The sequence below is a fragment of the Lithobates pipiens genome, unplaced genomic scaffold (genome assembly GCF_037356315.1).
Source record: "Lithobates pipiens isolate NorthernLeopardFrog02 unplaced genomic scaffold, aLitPip1_a1.2 Scaffold_1, whole genome shotgun sequence".
Taxonomy (NCBI): Eukaryota; Metazoa; Chordata; class Amphibia; order Anura; family Ranidae; genus Lithobates; species Lithobates pipiens.
In genome coordinates, this window is record NW_027507685.1 from 228,601,780 (window position 1) to 228,619,687 (window position 17,908).

The 17,908-nt window shown below is 51.3% G+C and overlaps 2 protein-coding genes across 3 annotated transcripts in view; both read left to right on the forward strand.

Annotated features, from left to right (window-relative positions):
* The window catches only part of LOC143984105 (class I histocompatibility antigen, F10 alpha chain-like), a 907,941-nt gene that overhangs the window by 317,169 nt on the left and 572,864 nt on the right, over positions 1-17,908 (forward strand). The window lies entirely within an intron of this gene.
* LOC143984037 (acyl-coenzyme A thioesterase THEM4-like) lies at positions 11,545-16,921 on the forward strand. Of its 2 annotated transcripts, none has more exons than XM_077484316.1 (7): positions 11,545-11,684; positions 12,485-12,591; positions 14,251-14,389; positions 14,479-14,632; positions 14,766-14,876; positions 15,084-15,208; positions 16,516-16,921. In XM_077484316.1, the coding sequence occupies exons 1-7, from the start codon at positions 11,663-11,665 to the stop codon at positions 16,560-16,562; spliced, it is 705 nt and encodes a 234-aa protein (XP_077340442.1). In that variant the 5' UTR covers positions 11,545-11,662; the 3' UTR covers positions 16,563-16,921. The 2 variants fall into 2 exon arrangements, with proteins under 2 accessions (XP_077340442.1, XP_077340451.1); XM_077484325.1 differs by having other exon boundaries at positions 11,560-11,814.

The window sequence follows — 17,908 nt, forward strand, 5'->3', positions numbered from 1 at the left end:
CACAATCCAACCATAAATTAGACTACAGGAGAAATTACCTTTTCTTCACCGTATTGCCAGAAGTTCTGTGGTTCATCCGGTTCTCTGAGACCAGCAACCTTATTATCTATTGACTCAGAGATCGATTTACGTCAAGCCATTCCCGAAGTCTACCATGAATTTTTGGACGTGTTCAGTAAACAAAAGGCAGAGGTGCTCCCGCCCCACCGGGCTTATGACTGCCCCATTGAGTTACTTCCTGGAGCCAAGATTCCGTTTGGAAGGGTTTTCCCCTTAACAGAGGTAGAGCAGGAGAAACTCAAAGAATACCTCGAAGAAAATTTAAAGAAGGGGTTCATTCGCCCGTCTACGTCCCCAGCAGGTGCAGGTATTTTCTTTGTTGAGAAAAAGGACCACACTCTCCGACCCTGCGTAGACTACCGTGAATTAAACAACATCACTATAAAGAACCGGTACCCTCTCCCTCTTTTTCCAGAGTTATTCCAAAGACTGGGAATTGCTACGGTGTTCACTAAACTCGATCTCCGTGGGGCTTACAACTTGATCCGTATCAAGGCCGGAGATGAGAGGAAGACTGCTTTCCGTACCCGATTCGGACACTTCGAGTATTTGGTGATGCCCTTCGGTTTGTGTAATGCCCCCGCCACTTTCCAATACTTTATCAATGATGTGCTCCGGGACTTTCTGGACTTATTTGCTGTCGTTTATTTAGATGATATTTTGATTTTTTCTTCCTCCCTTGAAGCCCATCGCAAGCACGTCAAAAGCGTGTTGGGTCGGCTCCGCCAACACGGACTATATGCAAAAGCAGACAAGTGTTTGTTCGAACAGGAAAGTATACCATTCTTGGGGTTGATCATCTCTAGTAAGGGTATAAAAATGGACCCCCAGAAGATTGTTGCGATTTTGGACTGGCCGACTCCTGTAGACAGGAAAGGAATCCAACGTTTTATTGGATTCGCCAACTTCTACCGCAAATTTATTAAAGGTTTCTCAGCTATTGTTGCACCCATCACACAACTAACTAGACAAGGAACCCGTTTTCATTGGACCTCTGAAGCTCAAAAAGCATTCTAGACTCTCAAGGGACTTTTCACCTCCGCTCCTATTTTAAGACATCCAGATTCCTCCCTGCCATTTGTTTTAGAAGTGGATGCATCCGAAATCGCCGTAGGAGCTATATTATCCCAAAGACAAGGAACTAAGGCCCTGCTTCATCCTGTGGCTTTCTTTTTGCGTAAGTTATCTGCAGCAGAGAAAAATTACGATGTCGGAGACCGGGAGCTGTTGGCAATTAAATCCGCATTAGAAGAGTGGCGTTATTTGTTGGAAGGAGCTTCTCATCCAATTCTAATATTTACAGATCACAAAAACCTGGAGTACTTAAGATCTGCAAAAAGACTAAAACCAAGACAAGCCAGGTGGGCACTCTTCTTCTCCCGGTTCTCTTTCCATGTGACGTATCGCCCAGGGTCTAAGAATATAAAACCAGATGCCTTGTCACGGATGTTCCACAAGTCCCAGGAGAATTCTCCTCCGGATACCATTCTCGCTCCTGGGAATTTCCTTCTGCTTCAGGAAGATCTTCTCTCTCGGCTTAGACAAGCCTCCATGGGACAAAGACCTTTCTCAGAACCAGAACTACAAACCAGAGGTGGGTTACTGTGGTATAAAGACAAGATCTACATCCCCGAAACTCTGCAGGTATCTGTTCTAGAGCGTCATGACCACGCACTCACCGGACATTTTGGTATCACTAGAACCATTGATTTGGTACAGCGTACTTTTTGGTGGCCTCAGTTACGGGAGGATTGCAGGAAATACGTGAACACCTGCACTACGTGTATTAGGAGTAAGAACTGTAAAACCAAGGCCTGGGGCCTCCTTAAACCGTTGTCTGTTCCGGACAAGCCATGGAAAATGCTGTCTCTAGACTTCATTGTTGAATTGCCTCCGGCAGACGATCATACCAATATCTTGGTGGTGGTCGATCGTCTGTCAAAGATGGCACATTTTATTCCCATGAAGGGTACCCCTTCAGCCTCTGAAACTGCACAAGTGTTTATCAAAGAAATAATTAGGCTCCATGGGGTACCAGCCAATATAGTTTCGGATCGAGGAGTACAGTTCACCTCTCGATTCTGGAAGTCCCTTTGCAAGGCCTTGAATATTGAGCTATCTTTCTCATCCGCTTATCATCCTCAGTCCAATGGGCAGACTGAGAGGACAAACCAAACTCTTAAACAATATTTACGCTGTTTTTCCTCTTTTGCACAAGATGATTGGATCTCCCTGCTTCCAGTAGCTGAATTTGCGTATAATAATTCTCTCCATTCCGCCATCAAATAAACACCCTTTTTTGCCAATTATGGCTTCCACCCTTCATTTTTACCCAACTCCCTTCCTGAATGTTCAGTACCTGCGGTCCAGGAAAAGATGAACTTTTTTTCAACCAACAACAAACTTCTACAAGAAACAATGACTAAAACTCAAGAGCACAACAAGGCAACCTTTGATAGGAAGAGACGAGGAGAGTTAGTACTGGTACCTGGTGATTTGGTGTGGCTATCCACGGTAAACTTGAAAATGGCGTGTCTTCAAGGAAACTAGGTCCCAAGTTTTTAGGACCTTTCTAAGTCAAAAGGAAGATTAACAAAGTTGCTTTTGAACTAGAACTTCCAGACTCACTAAAGGTTCATCCGGTATTCCATGTATCCTTATTGAAACCTTTCACTCCCAATCCATTTCCTAACCGAAAAACCACTCCTCCTGATCCGATCTTGGTTGATGGTGAAGAAGAATTTGAAATTGAAGCTATCCTAAAATCCAGAAGAAGAGGAAACCAGAACCAGTTCTTAATCAAATGGAAAGGATATGGTCCTGAAGAGAACTCCTGGGAGCCTGAGGACAACATTCATGCGAAAAACTTGATTCGATCCTTTAAAAGGGCCCATCCGGAAAAGTTTGCCCGAAAGGGCATCCGGAGGCTGCCCCTTGGGAGGGGGCAATGTCATGAAAATCTCACGAAGAGATTGTCCTCCAGGTCTTCTGATGTACGATCGTCGCGGGTACGCACGATCGTACGAACGCCCTTACGTTCGTACACAGGTGCGCGTGCGCGCGTCCGTATTGGCGCCAAACGGCCTATTTAAACCAGCCTCTTGCCAACAGTCTTTGCTGTCTGCTCTACAGCGTTATATCTGTGAGACCTGATCCGTATTGTTTGTTCCTGTTTGACCCGGCCTGCCTGTGACCCATCTGCTATCCGCCTGCACCCGACCTCGGCTTGTTGTGACTATTCTCCTGCCTGTTCCCTTGTACTTCGTTCCTGTCTGGTATACGATTCGGCTTGCTCTGACCATCCGTCTGCTTAAAGGGTAACCTGCTCATCTGCTACAAGTAATCTGTTAGTATTGAACTGTTCATCTGCTATAAGTGCCTGCTCATATTGAACTACCTATCTGCTGCAAGTCACCTGCTTATACTGAACTGTGTCATCTGCTACAAGTAATCTGTTAGTATTGAACTGTTCATCTGCTATAAGTGCCTGCTCATATTGAACTACCTATCTGCTGCAAGTCACCTGCTTATTCTGAACTGCGTCATCTGCTACAAGTAACCTGCTAGTATTGCACTGTCCATCTGCTCCTAGTGCCTGCTTATATTGACTGTTTATCTGCTGCAAGCACTTGTGTATATTACACTGTTCACCTGCTACAAGTGGCCTGCTTTCCTGCACTGCTTATCGCCAAGTTACCTGCTTCTTTGAACTGTGTATCTGCTATAAACTACCTGCTGATCCCTTCACTGTGATTACCTGCTCCACTGAACTTCGCCTACCCATCCTACCCATCTGTTGATCCTGCCAGGCACCTGTACCCCTCCTTACTCCTGTGTTCCCTGTTACATTGCCAGGAAACCGGTAGTGGGAGTCGTAAAGGAGGCCTCTCTCCGCAATCCGGGCTCGCTACTAGAAGGTACGTGACAGATAGAGGGATAGACAGAATAATAGAGGGATGAAAGTGATGGAGGATGGTGGAGGGATATAAGGCACAAGGATTGTTGGATGGACAGTATGATGGAGGGATGGATGGAGCAAGAGATAAAAGGATGGAGTTATGGAAATATGAAAGAAGGGAGGGAGAGAGTAACAGAGGCATGGAAGTGATGGAGGGTGAAGAGGTTGGAGGGATCTGCAACAGAGGATGGAGACGGGAGAGGAGGCGAAGGAGGGATGGAGACGGGAGAGGAGGCGAAGGAGGGATGGAGATGGGAGAGGAGGCGAAGGATGGATGGAGACGGGAGAGGAGGCGAAGGAGGGATGGAGACGGGAGAGGAGGCGAAGGAGGGATGGAGACGGGAGAGGAGGCGAAGGAGGGATGGAGACGGGAGAGGAGGCGAAGGAGGGATGGAGACGGGAGAGGAGGTGAAGGAGGGATGGAGACGGGAGAGGAGGTGAAGGAGGGATGGAGACGGGAGAGGAGGCGAAGGAGGGATGGAGACGGGAGAGGAGGTGAAGGAGGGATGGAGACGGGAAGGTGAAGGAGGATGGAGACGGGAGAGGGGGTGAAGGAGGGATGGAGACGGGAGAGGAGGTGAAGGAGGGATGGAGACGGGAGGGTGAAGGAGGATGGAGACGGGAGAGGAGGTGAAGGAGGGATGGAGACGGGAGAGGGGGTGAAGGAGGGATGGAGACGGGAGAGGAGGTGAAGGAGGGATGGAGCAATGGAGACAGGAAGTCTTTAGAATTGGGGACATAAATTCTGGTGATCCTGGTGGCTACCTGGGATTTCTGCTCACTTTCTGTGGCGGTTATGGAACAGAAATTAAGGGGAAATCTCTCCAGTTGGACATACATGACAAAATCTGATGGGTTATAATCAGGGCCGCCATCAGGGGGTACAGCCATCACAACTGTAAGGGGCCCCGGGGCCAGAAGATGGATGGACATGTGGAGGGGAGCCTTGCTGTGCATTACAGAAACAATTTCACAGCTTCTGCAGTTCTCGTGTCACTGAGCTCAGACATCGATCTCTTTACTGCCACCTCTGGCTACTATGTGCATGTACACCCCTCGTGTGATTTGTACTGAGCTTCTCAGCAATATGTCAGCTTTGTGAAACGAGCTGGGACCAGGTAGGCCTTCTTTACAGGTAGGGGCTGTGAGGGAAAGGGAGGGGCCAGAACCTTATGTGTTTACAGGTTTGTGTATGTAAGGGGCTGACATATATACAGGTTTGTGTGGAGGGGTGGCTGGCATATATACAGGTTTGTGTGGGAGGGGTCTGGACAGGGCTGTCTTTAATATCGTTTGGGCCCTGGGCAAAAATTTTCTTGCCCCCCCATGTAATTTCACTCTCCACCTGCTCTGAGATATACAATAAATAGCAGCTAGACTTAAAATCAGTTACTGTATCAGATCAGGCAGCAATTGCAATTGGTTGCCAGCGGTTACAGCTATCATTACTGCTTACTGACTGGTTGCTAGAGGCTACAGCACACATTACGGCTCACTGATTAGTTGCTAGAGGTTACATCAAATAATTTCTGCTTGTTAATTGGTTGCTAGAGATTACTATACAGCAATACTGCTCACTGATTGGTTGATAGAGGTTACAGCACATCATCTCCTTACTGCAGGGAAGCATGATATACATATGAATGCCGCCGCCCGCAGCTATTTTCTTAGTAATGCCACCGCTATTTACATATAAATGCCAGTTATTTACATGTAAACAAAGGGTCTGCCGGTAAGTCATCTGTACACAACAATAGGGCAGAGGGGAGCAGCATTAGTACCAGCACTTCACATTGAGATATCGGGACACAGCACAGGGCTAAAACTTCAAGGGACAAGGGAATTTAAGCTGGGATAGTTGGCAAGTATGAGGCAGCTGCTTTGGACCCCACAACAATGACAGGGCCCAGGGCAGCTTCCCCTTTTGCCCTGCCTTAAAGACAGCCCTGGGGCTGGCATATATACAGGTGTGTGTGTGTGGGGGGGCTGACATATTTACAGGTTTGGGGGGATGACATATATACAGGATTGCAGGGGGGCTGAGTGTGTACAGGTGAGGTGACCGGTGTGTGGATTCAGTAGGATGGCCCGTGGGCAAGCCCAGGTCTAAAGTTGTGTAAGGGGCCCACAAATTTCTGATGGCTGCCCTGGTTATAATAACCCACCCTTACTATATCAAAAATAACATAAGAAATATGTTTGTTTGTTTTGTTTTGTTTTTTTAACTTAATATTTATCTTAATCTTTTAAGCCCCGGACCATTTGGCTGGCCAAAGACCAGAGCACTTTTTGCAATTTGGAACTGCGTCACTTTAACTGAAGATTGCACGGTCGTGCGACGTGGCTCTCAAACAAAATTGACGTCCTTTTTTTCCCACAAATAAAGCTTTCTTTTGGTGGTATTTGATCACCTCTGCTGTTTTTATTTTTTGTGCTATAAACAAAAAAGATCGACAATTTGGGAAAAAAAAGCAATATTTTTTGTTTTTTGCTATAATATATAAACCCAAAAAATATATAAAAAAACATTTTTTTATTCAGTTTAGGCCAATACGTATTCTACATATTTATTTATTTTTTTACCAAAATCGCAATAAGTGTTTATTGATTGGTTTGTGCAAAAGTTAGTGTCTACGCGAATGTAGTCTCAGGGTTGACGGCGGATTCAGAAGTGGGGGGGATTTGTTGGGTGAATGGATGGTGCTACCACTGAAATCATTCTGACACCAGGCTTAGTATGGTGTCAAGATGATCAAATCACATTATTTCTATTACTACATTGTAATATAAAATGAAATAGTTCAACTCACCATAACGCAGAGGGAACCCTGAGCTTGCCATTTGCCACCAGATGCTGCTTGTCACTTGCCACTGTCTCCTGCCACCAGATGCCACTTGCCACTGTCTCCTGCCACCAGAGGCCGCTTGTCACTTGCCACCAGATAACAAGTGTCACTTGCCACCATCACCTGCCACCAGATGAAGCATGTCACTTGTCACCTGCTGCCAGAGAGAGGGCAGGGAGAGAGAGAGGGGGCAGGAGGGACAGGGAGAGAGAGGGGGGACAGAGAGAGAGAGGGGGGACAGGCAGAGAGAGAGAGGGGGAGAGTGACGGAGACAGGGAGAGGGAGGAGGATAGGGATACAGGGGGGGACAGGGAGAGAGAGAGGGGGACAGGGAGAAAGAGGGGGGACAGGCAGAGAGAGCGTGGGGGACAGGGAGACAGAGGGGGGACAGGGAGACAGAGGGGGGACAGGGAGAGAGAGGGGGGACAGGGAGAGAGAGGGGGGACAGGGAGACAGAGGGGGGACAGGGAGACAGAGGGGGGACAAGGAGACAGAGGGGGGACAAGGAGACAGAGGGACAACAGGCAGAGAGAGGGGGGACAAGGAGACAGAGGGACGACAGGCAGAGAGAGGGGGACAGGGAGACAGAGGGACGACAGGCAGAGAGAGGGGGACAGGGAGACAGAGGGACGACAGGCAGAGAGAGGGGGACAGGGAGACAGAGGGACGACAGGCAGAGAGAGGGGAACAGGGAGACAGAGGGACGACAGGCAGAGAGAGGGGGACAGGGAGACAGAGGGACGACAGGCAGAGAGAGGGGGACAGGGAGACAGAGGGACGACAAGGAGAGGGGAATGAGGGAGGGGAGACAGGGCAGGGAGAGGGAGGGGAGACAGGGACAGGGAGACAGAGGGGGACAGGGAGACAGAGGGGGGACAGGGAGACAGAGGGGGGACAGGGAGACAGAGGGGGGACAGGGAGAGAGAGGGGGGACAAGGAGACAGAGGGACGACAGGCAGAGAGAGGGGGACAGGGAGACAGAGGGACAACAGGCAGAGAGAGGGGGACAGGGAGACAGAGGGACGACAGGCAGAGAGAGGGGGACAGGGAGACAGAGGGACGACAGGCAGAGAGAGGGGGACAGGGAGACAGAGGGATGACAGGCAGAGAGAGGGGGACAGGGAGACAAAGGGACGACAGGCAGAGAGAGGCGGACAGGGAGACAGAGGGGCGACAGGGAGAGGGGGGAGAGGGAGGGGAGACAGGGAGAGGGAGGGAAGACAGGGACAGGGAGACAGAGGGGAGACAGAGGGGGGACAGGCAGAGAGAGGGGGGACAGGCAGAGAGAGCGGGGGACAGGCAGAGAGAGCGGGGGACAGGCAGAGAGAGCGGGGGACAGACACGGTGACAGGGAGAGGGAGGGGAGACAGGGAGAGAGAGGGGAGACAGGGAGAGAGAGGGGGGACAGGGAGAGAGAGGGGGGACAGGCAGAGAAAGGGGGACAGGGAGACAGAGGGGGGACAGGGGGAGAGAGGGGACAGGGAGAGGGGGGAGAGTGACAGTGACAGGGAGAGGGAGGGGAGACAGGAAGAGAGAGGGGGGACAGGGAGAGGGGGGACAGGGAGAGGGGGCAGAGTGACGGTGACAGGGAGAGGGAGGGGAGAAAGGGAGGGGAGACAGGAAGAGAGAGGGGGGAGACAGGCAGATATAGGGGGGACAGGGAGACGGGAGGACAGGCAGAGAGAGCGGGGGCAGAGGGGGACAGGGAGAGAGGGGGACAGGGAGAGAGAGGGGGGACAGGGAGAGAGAGCGGGGGACAGGCAGAGAGAGCGGGGGACAGGCAGAGAGAGCGGGGGACAGACACGGTGACAGGGAGAGGGAGGGGAGACAGGGAGAGAGAGGGGGGACAGGGAGAGAGAGGGGGGACAGGCAGAGAGAGGGGGACAGGGAGACAGAGGGGGGACAGGGAGAGAGAGGGGGGACAGGCAGAGAGAGGGGGACAGGGAGACAGAGGGGGGACAGGGAGAGAGAGGGGGGACAGGGAGAGGGGGGACAGGGAGAGGGGGGAGAGTGACGGTGACAGGGAGAGGGAGGGGAGACAGGGAGTGGAGACAGGAAGAGAGAGGGGGGAGACAGGCAGACATAGGGGGGACAGGGAGATGGGAGGACAGGCAGAGAGAGCGGGGGCAGAGGGGGACAGGGAGAGAGGGGGACAGGGAGAGAGAGGGGGGACAGGGAGAGAGAGGAGGGACAGGGAGAGAGAAGGGGGCAGGGAGAGAGAAGGGGGCAGGGAGAGAGAGGGAGACAGAGGGGGCAGGGAGAGAGAGAGGAAGGAGGGCAGAGGTCTGGTTAGCTACAGACAGTGCTCAGATCACTCACTTGGAGGGTCCGTGGGGTGGGGGGCTCACAGTCAGCGGCTTCCCGGTGAGTGTCACAAGCTTGCCCAGGCAGGCATGCTGGATGGAGCAGTGTGCAGATCTCCCCTCGGAGGATGGAACGGCAGCGGCCGTCGGAGGACTTCTGTCCCTGCCCACCACCAGCGTGACCGTGACCTATCACAGTAGCCAAAGAAAGTTCTCCAAGGCTCTGTGCTACAGGTGGTGGGCAGGCCAGCAACAGTAAGAAGCCGCCCTCAGGACTCAGGAGGAGGAGATACAGAAGACGCTCTCTGGCTGCTCTCTCGCTCTCCCTGCTGCTGCGGCCGGAGGCGGAGGTGGGAGGACTCAGAGCGCTGTTGCTAGGCAATGTTTATTGCTGTGGCTGTGTGTCCTTAGTTCCTTCCGGGACATTGTATTGTCCCGGAATGAAGGTGCCCGGGACACGGGACACAGATATAAATTAAGGGACAATCCCAGGAAATCCGGGACACGTGGGCAAACTAAGCACCGGAGACTTGGCCAGAGCACCGCACAGTGCAGGCATGGGAGGGAGACATCTGGATGGGAGACCCATTACAGAGTCATAATAGGAGTCTCCTCAGCTGGGTCTGAACACTGTGTCCGGGCTCAGGTGAACTGAATCCTGGACATGTAATTCCAAACCCGTACTGTCCGGGTGAATCCCAGACAGGGGGCAACCCTACTCACCACTGAAACTTTTGCTAGAGACTTGCTATGCAAATTTGCTACAAATTTGAAAAGTGTCAACTAGAACTTGTGCTTCAAGTGCTCTGCAAGTGTACAACTTGTCAGTGAATGTGCAGCAAGTTATCAAGATTTATAATTCAACACTGACACACAAGTGTGGGAAGTTATCCTTCATATCTGAGATACAGGAAGTAATAGAGGGGTGACAAGTTCCATGGGGGCAGGAGATTTTACTTCATGTCCACCTGAAGACACAGGGGTTGGTTTACTAAAGGTAAATGTTCTGTGCATTGCTAATACAGGTCCTCTAGATATGAGGGGAACATGCAAAGTAAATTAAAAAAAAATGCATTTTTGCTTGTACGTGATTGGATGATAGAAATCAGCAGAGCTTCCCCTCAGATCTAGAGCCCCTTCACTCGCAGTGCACTTCTAGTACACAATATATTTGTCTTTAGTAAATCAACCTCACAGAGAGCAATTCTAACCTAAACCTGACTTCCTTCCCTATCCAGTACTTCAAAAAGAAGTGTGTGGAGTTGGGTTTCAGGCGTCTGTATATGTTATGATAATGGGGGAAAATCATCTTTTCTATTCTGAACTGCGAATGATAAAATGGCCGCCAGTAACAAGGCTTCAGTTCCTGTGCCAACCAATCACATCTCCCCGCTCAGTGATCATGGCTCAGGATGTGGAATTCCCCGCCCTGAGCTCCTCTGTCATCATGTTTGTCTGACGTCTCAGCATTTTACTTTCACTTTCTCCCATTCTATTCCTCAACTAGACAACCTGTTCATACTGCCTCTGCCTAGCAACTGGTGATCATCAGTGTATGAATTTTTCTATTGGATGGTAGATAATTATCACCCACTCAGCAGCGTCCTGTGTACAGAGTCTCCGCCTCCTCCTGCACAGAGTATCAGTAGAAGTGGGTGAGGTGAGAGGACGGTTCTGGTTCCATACAAAGAAGAGAATGAGGCTCTTTGTGGCCGCCGCACTCCTCTGTGTGTCTGTCATAGGAGTCCATTCCGGTGAGTACAGCGCCGGTATATGGGGGGTGTGGAGGGTCTGTGTTATGCCGTGTATGAGTTATAATCTCTATCAGTGCTGCACACACTACTATACAAACACTTTACTAATAATAGGTGACAAATGCGGAGCTTCCAGCGGTCCTTCATATGGGACTAAAGCCGGCCATAGACGGGCCTGTTCTTTTATTCAGCCAGCGGACAGAATAAGAGACAACTAATGCGGCGTACACACGACCGGACTTTCCCGCAGAAAAGGTCCAACAGAATAATTCCGTCGGATGTTACGATGGTGTGTGCGCTTCATTGGACGTTTTTTCTTCAATTCCGCCGGACCTATAAATAGAACACGTTTCACATCTGTCCGACGGACTCAATTTCTATCGGGAAAACCCTTCGTCTGTGTGCCGGTGTTGTAAAATTTCATGCGACCCGTGATTTTCGCTCACCCCGTCACTTCCGGTGAGGCTACGTCATTCGCACAGCTGACGGCGGGCCTTTACTGCGCATGTGTCAATCCCCTGCCCTTAACAGCGCATGCGCTGTAGATTTATTCTCACGGTGGAGAAAAATTATAGCCTCGAGTGGGCGGAGACTTGCGGGTGGGCGGGCGGAGCTGAACAGATGCTCAGGACGTCAGCAGCAGCCCCGCCCACCCTAATAACATGCCTCTGAATATTAAGTGGTGGTGAAAAATCATACTCAAGTGGGCGGAGATTTTCTCCAGGCGGAGGCTTCAGGAAAATGTCTCCGGAATCAGGGACAGGTGTGAATAGAGACGAGTCCTGGAAGATGCTGATAAAAGGGACATTGGTGGAATGGAAGGGGTTTGGAGAGGAGGTGGGCAGGGGAGCTGTTTTGGTCTAAAGCAGCAAAAGAATCACAACTCCCAGCAGGTGAGGGGGGGCTGAGTTCTGGAGCTTGTGGGCTTTGCTGGGACTTTGTAGTTCAGTTCTAGGTGGAGGAAGGATACACAGAGCATGCTGGGATATGTAGTGCTCCGGTGTGGGGGAGGGGACATGCTGGGATATGTAGTGCTCCGGTGTGGGGGGACGGGACATGCTGCGATATGTAGTGCTCCGGTGTGGGGGGATGGGACATGCTGCGATATGTAGTACTCCGGTGTGGGGGGACGGGACATGCTGGGATATGTAGTGCTCCGGTGTGGGGGACGGGACATGCTGGGATATGTAGTGCTCCGGTGTGGGGGACGGGACATGCTGGGATATGTAGTGCTCCGGTGTGGGGGAGGGGACATGCTGGGATATGTAGTGCTCTGGTGTGGGGGCGGGGACATGCTGGGATATGTAGTGCTCTGGTGTGGGGGTGGGGGGACATGCTGGGATATGTAGTTCCCCGGTGTGGGGGTGGGGACATGCTGGGATATGTAGTGCTCTGGTGTGGGGGAGGGGACATGCTGGTACAGGTAGTGCTCTGGTGTGTGTGTGTGTGTGTGTGGGGGGGGGGGGGACATGCTGGGATATGTAGTACTCCTCCAGTGTGGGGGATAATGTATAGATTGATGTCGGTGTCCCCGTCTCATCTCCTTCCTGTCTCCTCTCTCAGGCACCATGCTGTACGAAATCTCCAGGATCATCCAGGGCGGCGCTGCCGTCTGCCGCCACGCCTCTACCGCCGCCGCCGCCAGGGTAGAGCATGAACACCTATTCCCTGTGAGTACTGATTGGTTGGGGGAGGGGTTAACCGCCTGGAGTGTCCCCAGTGGGGGAGGGGCATGCCACCTAATGTGCGCGCTCTGCTGCCGGACGGAGCCCCATAGACACTATGCCTCTCTGGATATAAATTTGGATACATTTGTAGCCATTCGGATGTATCTGAATCTCGGAGATGAAATGGTAACACATTTTTGTTGAAATTTAATTTACGTTCATCGTTTTCTCACCCATTCCAAATTATTTATGTACGACTTGGATTCGGATCGTTTGGGGGGAGGGGGAGAAACAAAAAGGTCAACCGATTCGAATCCTGTGTCAAGAAATAGCTGGTTGCTAAAGGGGGGGGGGGTGGCCGCCGCCGCCGCCGCCGCCTCCTTAACAACCAATGAGTCATCAGCTGTCAGCGGGCTTCCCTACTGGCTGAAATGTAAAACACCCCACCCCCTTTGTGACATCAACAGCCCAGCGTTACCTGGTTGGTGATGTCACAGGGGCGGGGCCACCCCTTAGCCATGTAAGAACCGTCGGACATTCAACAGCGTGGAGCGTTCGAAAGGGGTTTTTATTTATTTTTAAATTTTTTGGGGTGGAAAGGGTAGGGGTACTACGTACCTCATACTCATTCACATAGTTGGAGGTAGTGTGGGATCTGGGGGGGACTCCTTTGTTTTTTTGCTAATACCCCCCCCCCCTTTCCTTGCCTGCCCCCCGGTCTGCATCGGATAAGGGCCTGGGGGGGACTTTTTATTTACTATTTTTGATCTATGTACACCATACTCATTCACATAGGTGGGTAGGGCGGGATCTGGGGTCCCCCCCCCACAACCACCAGCCAGGGTTGTTGGAAAGAGGCCCTTGTCCCCATCAGCATGGTGCTTAGGGCAGGGCCCTGGTATGGTGACCTGGTATGGTTTGGGGTGGGGGGGCACTTGCTCATACACCCCCCCTTCCCCCTTTCCTGGGTTGCATGCTTGGATAAAGGTCCGGACCCCTATGCTTTTTTTTTTTTTTTATTCCTCTTCCCCATCGGGGGGGGGGGGGGGGGGCTGGTGCCCATGCAGGGTTGGTTGTTGGGGGGGGGGGGGGGGGGTTTGTTTTTTTTTCCAGGATTTTCTATTGCCAGCACTCATTTGTTTTTACGTTTCAGCTGTCAGTGGGGAATCCCGCTGACAGCCAACGAGTCGTCGGTTGCTAAGGACGTGGCGGACGGCGCCCCCAGCCCGATCCTTAGCAACCAGCTATTTCTTCACACAGAATTTGAATCATTGATCGTGTGGTGTTTGTGTTTTGTTTTGGGTTTTGTTTTGTTTTGTTTTTTGTTTTTTACGAGTTCAAATTGTTTTTCAAAAAATTGTGGAATCCGTCAGAAAATGAATAAACAAAATTAAAATTTTTAACTAAAATTCTGAAACCAAAATTTGGTAACGTAAGAAATTTGAATGTTCTGCACACACCTCTAGTGCCGCTCACACCCTGACCGCGGGACGGTGATCGCTGTCAGTGGGAGGTGATCCCAAACATCTGCTTCCTATAGGCTGAATATCCACCAAAGACTCCACCCAGAATGTCTTCTTTTTAACCCTCCCAATCATAGAAAAGCCAAAGCGAAGGGCACAGGTCTGACATCTGTTTATTTATTTATTTTTAAATCTGCAGGCCGCCCTCCAACCGCGGGACTACGCCGTGCCCAACCCCACCTGGAACCCCGAAACCAAGAGGCTGTACGAGGAGCTGAGCCGAGACCCGAGCTGGAGGAGACTTCCCTCCTACGAGGAGTTCGCTGGCAGCAGATCGAGTACAAGAATAAGAATAGTGTTTGGCTGTGGTGGGGGATGACATTAGAGTGTAAGCTCCTCTGGTGACCTCTGACCTCCTCCTGTACAGGTATGAGCCTGGAGGCCGACGGGGAAACTCGTTTCTTCACCAGGAACCTGGACCAGGAAGGAATCGGCTTCGAGTATTGTATGTTCTATAACGAGGCGGAGAAGAGGACAGTCTGCATATTCCAGCCCGGGCCCTATCTGGGGGGCCTCGCAGGGTGAGCGTTATTTTCTTTTTTTTTTTTTCTTTTTTTTTTTCTTCGCAGAGCCTACCCTAACCAGAATCCTTTGGTTCCTCGGGCTCTCCTTGTTCTCCTTCCACCTCTCGCGTCCCCTCTTGCCTTCTTCTAGGTACACACACGGGGGCTGCATCGCCACCATCGTAGACTCCACCGTGGGGGCGGGAATTGTAAACAGCATCGGACCGGCTATGACCGCCAACCTGAACCTCGACTATCGGAGGTAAGCGCCCAGGGGGGAGAAGAGGACCTACCTGACACTACATGGTTGTCAGGAGATTGTACAATCGATGGCCGGCGGTGATGATGTGGTAGTGACAGGGAAGAATAATATTGGGGAGACTCTCGCGGGGGGGGGGGGGTAGGAGTTGTTGATGTTCTGAAGCTGTGATAGCAGAGAGGTGTAATGAGGTTCTCTTTGTGTCTGTAGTCCGATTCCTCTGGGATCCACAGTCCTCATAGACAGCCGAGTGGAGAAGGTCGACGGTCAGAAAGTCTACACCAGATGCCAGGTCCGCAGTCATGACAGCGCTGTGCTTCACAGCGAGGCCACCGGTGAGGACTACTGCTGGGAAATCTTCATTCTGTAACTCCATTCCTTCCTCTCTTGTCTCTCCTGTCACTCATCTGTGGTTTCTGATCTGTCGCTCCTGTCATTGCTCTTCTGTCCCTCCTCCTCTGCCATTCCTGTTTCTTGTCTGCTGTTCCTGACTCTGCTCCTTTGTTGCTCCTCTGCCGGTGCTGGCGTTGCTCCGCTGCCATTCCTGTTTCTTGTCTGCTGTTCCTGTTGCTGCCCCTCTGCCATTCCTGACATTGCTCCTCTGTCCCTTCTTGTTGCTGCTCCTCTCTCCTTCTTGTCTGCCGTTCCTCTGTTGCTGCTCCTCCTCTGTCTCTCCTGTCATTGCTCCCGACGTTGCTCCTCTGCTGTTCCTCTTCATTGTCTGCTGTTCCTGACGTTGCTTCTCTGCCGTTTCTGTTATTGCTCCTCTCTTCCTCTGTCATTCCTGGTGTTGCTCCTCTGTTGTTGCTCCTCTGTCCCTGCTGTTGCTGCTCCTCTCTCCCTCCTTCTCTGCCGTTCCTAGCATTGCTCCTCTGCCATTCCTCTTGTTTCTTGTCTGTTGTTCCTGTCGCTGCTCGTCTGCCGTTCCGGTCGTTGCCAATCCTGTCATTGCTCCTCTGCCATTCCTTTTTGTTTGTTTCTTGTCTGCTGGTCCTGACACTGCTCCTTTGTTGCTCCTCTGCTGTTCCTGTTGCTGCTCCTCTGCCATTCCTGACATTGCTCCTCTGTCCCTCCTTGTTGCTGCTCCTCTCCTTCTTCTCTGCCGTTCCTCTGTTGCTGCTCCGCCTCTGTCTCTCCTGTCATTGCTCCCGACGTTGCTCCTCTGCTGTTCCTCTTCATTGTCTGCTGTTCCTGACGTTGCTTCTCTGCCGTTTCTGTCATTGCTCCTCTCTCTCCCTCCTCTGCCATTCCTGGTGCTGCTCCTCTCTCCCTCTTTCCCGTTCCTGGCTTTGCTCCTCTGCCATTCCTCTTGTTTCTTGTCTGCTGTTCCTGTCGCTGCTCCTCTGCCGTTCCTGTTGCTGCTCCTCTTTCCTTCTCTGCCATTCCTAGCGTTGCTCCTCTGCCACTCCTGTTTCTTTGTCTGCTGTTCCTGTCACTGCTCCTCTCTCCCTCCTCTGCCATCCCTGTTGTCTGCTGATCCTGTTGCTGCTCCTCTCTCCCTCCTTCTCTGCCATTCCGGTTTCTTGTCTGCTGTTTCTGTTGCTGCTCCTCTCTCATTCCTCCTCCTCCTTCCTCCTCTGCCTTTTCTGTTGCTCTTGTTGTTGTTCTGACAATTTTACACTTTTTTTTTTCTCTCCTCCAGCTTTGTACGTTATGTTGAAGTCAGGAGAATCTGAAGCCCGACTATAATTTGCACATCTCAGACCTCAGGAAATGTTACAGATTCTGTTGGTTGGCAGCTGCACTTTGTACTGTAATGTATCCTGTCTGTCACTAGAGGGCAGCAGATCCCGTACCATAGAAACCCTCCTGGGAGAACTTTTTTATAATGTACTCACCGCTCTCTTGGATTGATCTTTTGTAGCGGTCCCTTTTTTCTAGGTGCAATGACCTCAAACCCGCCCCCACCATGTACCCGTTTTTGTACAGCCCTGTTCTTTGACTCCTCCCAACCAAATGTAATTAATAATCGTTCATAATTATTGTATGTGACGTTTATTTAAACTGAATAAATACAGAAAATATTTTCACAGCATTTCAAGTGTTGCAAATACCTTCATTGTATCTTCTTCATCCTGGGGACCGTTCCTCCTCTCGCTTCATCCTCGGGACCGTTCCTCCTCTCGCTTCATCCTGGGGACCGTTCCTCCTCTCCTCATCCTGGGGAACATAACTCCTTTTGCCTCTTCGAGGGAACCATTCATCCTCTCTCCTCATGCTGGGAACCATTCCTCCTCTCTTCTCACCCTGAGGACCATTCCTACTCCTCATGCTGGGGACCATTCCTCCTCTCCTCTTCTCACCCTGAGGACCATTCCTACTCCTCATCCTGGACACCATTCCTCATCTCTCCTCATCCTGGACACCATTCCTCATCTCTCCTCATCCTGGACACCATTCCTCATCTCTCCTCATCCTGGACACCATTCCTCATCTCTCCTCATCCTGGACACAATTCCTCCTCTCTCCTCATCCTGGAGACAATTCCTCCTCTCTCCTCATCCTGGAGACAATTCCTCCTCTCTCCTCATCCTGGAGACAATTCCTCCTCTCTCCTCATCCTGGAGACAATTCCTCCTCTCTCCTCATCCTGGAGACAATTCCTCCTCTCTCCTCATCCTGGAGACAAGGATCCTGGATGAGGAGAGAGGAGGAAGGGTCCCCCAGGATCAGGAGAGAAGAGGAAGGTTCTCCAGGATGAAGAGACACAAGAAAGGGTCTCCAGGATGAGGAGAGAGGAGGAATGATCTCCAGGATGAGGAGAGAGGAGGAATGATCTCCAGGATGAGGAGAGAGGAGGAATGATCTCCAGGATGAATAGAGACAAGAAAGGGTCTCCAGGATGAGGAGGGAGAGGAGGGATGGTCCCCAGGATTAAGAGAGGTATCTCCCCAGCTGGACACAGACACCAGTTCAACCTAACAATGGTTATCCCCATCTTGTCCATGCCATGTACAATCACCCCCCCATCCTCTCCATGCCATGCGCCATCATCCCCCATCCTCTCCATGCCATGTGCCATCTGTTATCCCCCA